This window comes from Lycorma delicatula, chromosome 4 (genome assembly GCF_047948215.1).
Source record: "Lycorma delicatula isolate Av1 chromosome 4, ASM4794821v1, whole genome shotgun sequence".
Classification (NCBI taxonomy): domain Eukaryota; kingdom Metazoa; phylum Arthropoda; class Insecta; order Hemiptera; family Fulgoridae; genus Lycorma; species Lycorma delicatula.
Window position 1 is genome coordinate 14,474,836 of NC_134458.1, and position 5,909 is coordinate 14,480,744.

At 29.9% G+C, this 5,909-nt stretch overlaps 1 protein-coding gene across 1 annotated transcript; it reads right to left on the minus strand.

The window, feature by feature from the left end:
- Positions 1 to 2,285: 2,285 nt before the first annotated feature.
- On the minus strand, positions 2,286 to 4,856 carry LOC142324293 (uncharacterized). The gene is made up of 3 exons (XM_075365220.1): positions 4,832 to 4,856; positions 4,348 to 4,685; positions 2,286 to 2,894 (listed from the first exon to the last, which is right to left on the minus strand). Exons 1-3 carry the CDS (start codon positions 4,854 to 4,856, stop codon positions 2,286 to 2,288), a joined length of 972 nt encoding a protein of 323 aa, XP_075221335.1.
- Between the last annotated feature and the right edge of the window lie 1,053 nt (positions 4,857 to 5,909).

The following is a 5,909-nucleotide window of genomic DNA, read 5'->3' on the forward strand; positions in this document are numbered from 1 at the left end:
CCGTATCCCCGTTACTTTTTAATCTTTACGTAGGACTAGAAGTTAGTGAGGGTAAAGGAAAATTAAGATTTGAAGTAACAGTGCAAGGTGAAAAAATAAAGATGCTACGATTTTCTGATAATATAGTAATTCTAGCTGAGAGGAAATAAGATTTAAAAGAATCAATTAACGGTATGGATGAAGACCTACGCAAGAACTACCACATGTACACTACTGAATATAAAAATAGAAATGGAAAAGACAAGGACCACTGAATATAAATATGGACGAGAATAGATTGTGGAGGTAGAAGAATTTTGTTATTTGGGAAGAATTACTAAAGATGGATGAAGCAGGAGCGATATGAAATGCCAAAAAGCACAGGCAAAACGAGCCTTCAGTCAGAAATATAATTTGTTTATATCAAAAATTAATTTAAATGTCAGGAAAAGATTTTCGACAGTATGTATTTAGAGCATCGCTTTATATGGAAGTGAAACTTGGACGATCGGATTCCCTGAGAAGAAAAGATTAGAAGCTTTTGAAATGTGGTGCTATAGGAGAATGTTAAAAATCAGATGGGTGGATAAAGTGACAAATGAAGAGGTTTTGCGGCAATTAGATGAAGAAAGAAGTATTTGGAAAAATATAGTTAAAACTATTTGGAGATTGGTTATCAGCATTAAAACGAAAACATTTTAGGCATTTCCTAACTATAGAACGAATAGCTATATTTGCATTCACAATCCAAAATCTTTGACGAAGAGAACTGTGAGTTGATTGCAGTCCAGCATGTAAAAGACGTAAATGTTCACTGTGGATGATTAACCTTGTTATGTTTGCATGAGGATGTAGTATTAATTAATGTTTTTTATCGAAAGACAAATTAGAATGTTCCAGTCTACCTCCTACACGAAGTAAACCTTTATAGTCTAAAAATGGATCTAGCGAACTGAGTTTACTTTGTTTCGAAATGAAACGTTGGTTTTGAAGATCATTAATTTCAGACTTAAAATATGCTAACTGAGATTGATGAATGAAAAATTCAAGAGTGAATTCTAATTCATTTGAAGACAATGCATCAAATTTTCTATCGTTAATAGACTTATGCTTAATATTTTGAATGAATCTAAAACAATAAGTAAAAACACAAATTAGTTTAGACAGCGATGAGTATTTCTCAGTATAATCAGTAATATTAGAGGTCAAAAGAGATATCTGAACAGTTTGACGTTTTTCAACAAGGCATTGAGGATCAATATTTTTTTCAGTAGAATTAAAGTGATGATTAGTTGGCCAACAGGAAGAATCTTGCAAAAGCCAGCTTGGATCCTGCCACCATAATACAAAATTAATTGATTTTTCCGGAAGACATCCCCGAGAGAGTATATCGGCAGGATTCGAAGGTGATTCAATATGATGCCACTTCGCATTAGAAGTCAACTGTTGAATTTCTGAAACTCGATTGGCTACAAACACTTTCCAATTGGTGGATTGACCATGAATCCAATGGAGTGCAATCATGGAATCATTGATTTTTTCATTTAAAGCTAATGTAACTTGATTAAGTAAATGTGATAAGAGCAAACAAGCACATAGTTCAAGTCTTAGAAGAGTCATTTGTTTTAAAGGGGCAACTCGTGATTTGGAACACAATAAATTACATGAAATCTTATCATTACAGTAAGTAATTCTAACATATACACAACATCCGAAACCATTAAGAGATGCATCTGCAAATCCATGGAGTTGAAAGAATTTGATGCTACTATCAATGTTTAACTTTACACATCTGTCAACATTTATAGAACTAAACTTAATTGATTGTTTAAAATATGCCACTGTGATAGTAAATTATCGGGTAAAGTATCATCCCAATTGCACTTGATTTGCCAAAGACCTTGTATAAAATGTTTGCATAAAAATATAATGGGTCCAATGAAACCTAATGGATCATATATTATTCCATAATATACCTAAAGTACGTTTTCATTCTTATTTAATGATATAGGTGTGTTTAATAGTATAGTATCATCAGTTGAGAAAACAATATTTTGACGGAGAAACACTTATGAAGGGGAAAGCCATACTGTTTTAATAAGTTACATACATCAGTTTTTAATTGCTTAATTTCATGTACACTATCAGCTCCTGTAATAAGGTCATCAACATAAAATCATTTAATATGGCTCTGCAAGCATTAGGAAATTGATCGTTATTATCATTGGCAATTTGAACTAAACAACGAGTAGCTAAAAATGAGGCACTAGTTGTACCATAAGTTACTGTTCTTAAGGCATAATGCTTTAAGTCTTGTTAGGGTTTTCACGCCACAGAATTCTTTGCAAATTACTGTCCTTTTGAGTAACTAGAATCTGTCTGTACATTTTTGTGATATCAGATATGATAACATAATTATGGACTCTAAATCTTAAAATTATAGAAAATAAGTCTTGTTGAACCGTATGTCCTATCATTAGTGTATCATTTAAAGATAGACCATTGCTGGATTTGGCTGAGCCGTCAAACACAACTATTAGTTTGGTAATTAAGCTTGTTTCCTTGAAAACAGCGTGATGAGGTAGATAAAAAACTTCTGAGTCAGATATCAATAAATCCTTTGAATTAAGTTCAGACATATGACCTAGGTTTATATATTCATTAATAAAATTAGAGTATTCCTTCTTAAAACTGGGGTCTTGAATAAACTTATGTTCTAAAGACAAAAATCTATTTTTGGCGTTATTAAGAGAATCACCAAGTTTTATGTTATCTGATTTACGAGGTAACGTAACTATAAATCTACCATCCTTATTTCTAATTGTATTTTCTATGAAATTCCTTTCACATATTGAGTTATCATGAGAGGTTTGTTTGACTAAAATAGGTTCTTCTACTTCCCAGAATTTTTCTTTCTGTGATGAAAGAAGTTTATTGTCATTACGAATGAAAAAAGAAGAAACGGAATTGTTGCGTGTAACATTTAAAGGAAGGTTTCCAGCTAATATATATCCTAAACTTGTTTCTTGTATCAAGGGAAAATGCTGGTTACGTACAAATTTATTCGGCAGAATAAGGCTTAGGAAGTACTGTGCACCTAAAAGGATATCAATATTAGAAGAAATGTTGAAGTTTTGGTCCACAAGAAATAAGTTCTCAGGTAAATTGAGATGAGATGAATAAAATGATTCAGCAGGAATATTGTCAGTTAGGTTCGGTAATACAGCACACACAATGTCTAATGTAAAGTTTTCATAGCAAGAGTATGGTTTAACTGTGACACTGTAGTTTGATTGACATAACGAGTTATTAATTCTAGAAATTGGAAGATTATTTTTTGTTAAGGTTAAGTTAAGTTAAGTTTAGTTAAGTTTATGAGCAAATTCCATTGTGCAGAAATTGGCTTGACTGCCTGAATCAAGCAACACTCTACATGTCTGATAATTTCCATGTTTGTCCACAGTATTGCACACAGCGGTAGACAATAGAATATTTTTGTTTGTTTGTAATTTTAATGCACGATAAGTATTATTTTCAGGCTTAGAGCTAGATTTATTAATTTCCTCTGTATGGATTAAGGAATGATGCTTTTTGGAACATGTTTTACATACATGCTTATTCATACAATTATTAACATAGTGACCTGTTCGAAAACAATTAAAACAACACTTATTCTGGACTAAAAATTCCTTGTGTTTATCTGTTAAATCAAGACAGTTAGGGGTAGCTTGAAGTTATATTTGCTTAAGGGAGGAGATCCTCCTAATTCAATTTTTTACATGTATATAAATAATGATCGGATTTACACATAGTACATTGAATAATTTTTGAATTTACATGGTAACTAATTAAATTTCTTCTGTAATTTTTATTTATATTGTTATATTTCCCTTTATCTTTAAAAGGTTTGTTAAATACTTGTTTGTTAATACAGTGGGTGTTATTTGATTGCGAATTATACTCAAGTTTAGCTGCAACATTTTCAAGTATTTGTCTTCTATTATTAAGAAACTCAACAAAATTTTTTAAATTAGGAAAGTTTTCATTAGAAAGTTTTTCCTTCCATTTTTTAAAAGTATTTTTGTCTAATTTTGATGTTAGTAATTGCATAACAATGAGTTCATAATGATTTACAGGTAAATTCATTGCCTCTAATGAACTTATACAAGAATTAATTTTATTAATAAAATGATCTAAATTATCTGCAGATTCTTTCTCAATGAAACCAATTTTTAAAATATTTTCAATAAGATGAACAGAGATTATGTATTTATTATCATATCTTTTTTTAAGAAGAGTTAAAGCAACTGAATAGTTTTCCCTTGTAATTGGTAAGTTCTTGATGATATTAAGAGCCTCATCCTTCACAGATGACTGTAAGTAGTATAATTTTTGAATATCGGATAGGTCATTTCTAGAATGAATTAAGTCATTAAATGTATTAAAGTAATGCTGCCATTCAAGTAAATTTCCACTAAAACATGGCAATTTAATTGGCCGTAAAAACTGCATTTCATTATTAGTAATTGGTTTAATATCGGTAAGATCTGATCTATCAGGAGGTTTTATAGACATTTTATCTAACAATGATTTTAATTTACATTCTATGTTACATAGATTATCTTCAGTTTGTATTCTGTCTTCAGTCGTATCATCATCAATAGCTTCCAAGTGAGACTGAATGTCATCATATTTAACTTGTAATTCTAATAAATTTCTTAATTTTATTTGTTAAGAATATATTTCATATTTTGGGGGTTCAAATTATCAGCAACCCTGGATTCGTGTGATTGATGCCTTAATTATGCTACATTTTTAATAAGTTCCTGGCTATTAGTCTGCAAAGTCTTACCATTGACTGATTCCTTGTCAGTCATTTTGAATTTAATTATATTAACTTAAATATTAATAATAAGAAATTAGACATAATAATAAGAAAGTAAAAAAAACAATTAATAAGATGAACAAAGGGTTACGCATATGATGAATGTTGATACTCGTAGCTTGTCGTATTCGTAGATAGTTGAACTTGGCCGTGATATATTTGCCTAGCCAAAATGGAGTAGCTGTACGTGTTTGTAGGTTAGACTCGGTGAACTAGGATAATATATGAAAACATTTTGAATAGTTTTTTAAATAAATCTTAAATACGTCGTATCGAATACGTCGCTGAAGTTGAATATCCGGATTGGAGGACCAAATAATGTTGATTAGTTGAAGTTTGAATAAGTAGACGAATCCATATTGAGTTTATGTAGTATTTATTGATTTGTAGAATACATTTTTGATTAGTTATATTTGGTAGTCTTGTTTGTTGTAATTTGATTTCAGTTTAGATATAACACATTGAATATTAATAATATATATAATATTTTGAGTATTTGAAGTATATTGAATAGAATTAATGTAAATGATTGATTGAATTCCTTAATGGATTGTACGTTACCGTCCCACTACATATCATCTTGTGTACTGAGTCTAGAATCGAATCAGCTGATCTTTAGCGTTGAGAAAAAGAATTACAATAATCAAGGCTGCCATTACAATATTTTAAATAAGAAGAAAACATGATATTAAAACTTAACAACATTGTAGATATAAGATAATATAGCTCTCGAATGGAAAATAAAGAAACAATATTCGCAATAATATAATAGAACTTGATAAGCTGCACCCGAACAATCGAGATGATTCAAAATCAAGTTTGAATAATATTTTATTAAGAAACAAATTGATATTTACCGATTTACTAAATTTAAGAGAAAAATTTATTTCTTAAAAGAAACTAACACAATTAAAGATAAACAAAGATATATTAAATGATAACTAATTTATTCAAAGGAAGATCAGAATGATTAAAACGTGAAAATGGTTTAAAACCGTCATCAAAATCTTAATCCGGTGATATGGATAGTCTTAAATGAGGAAAA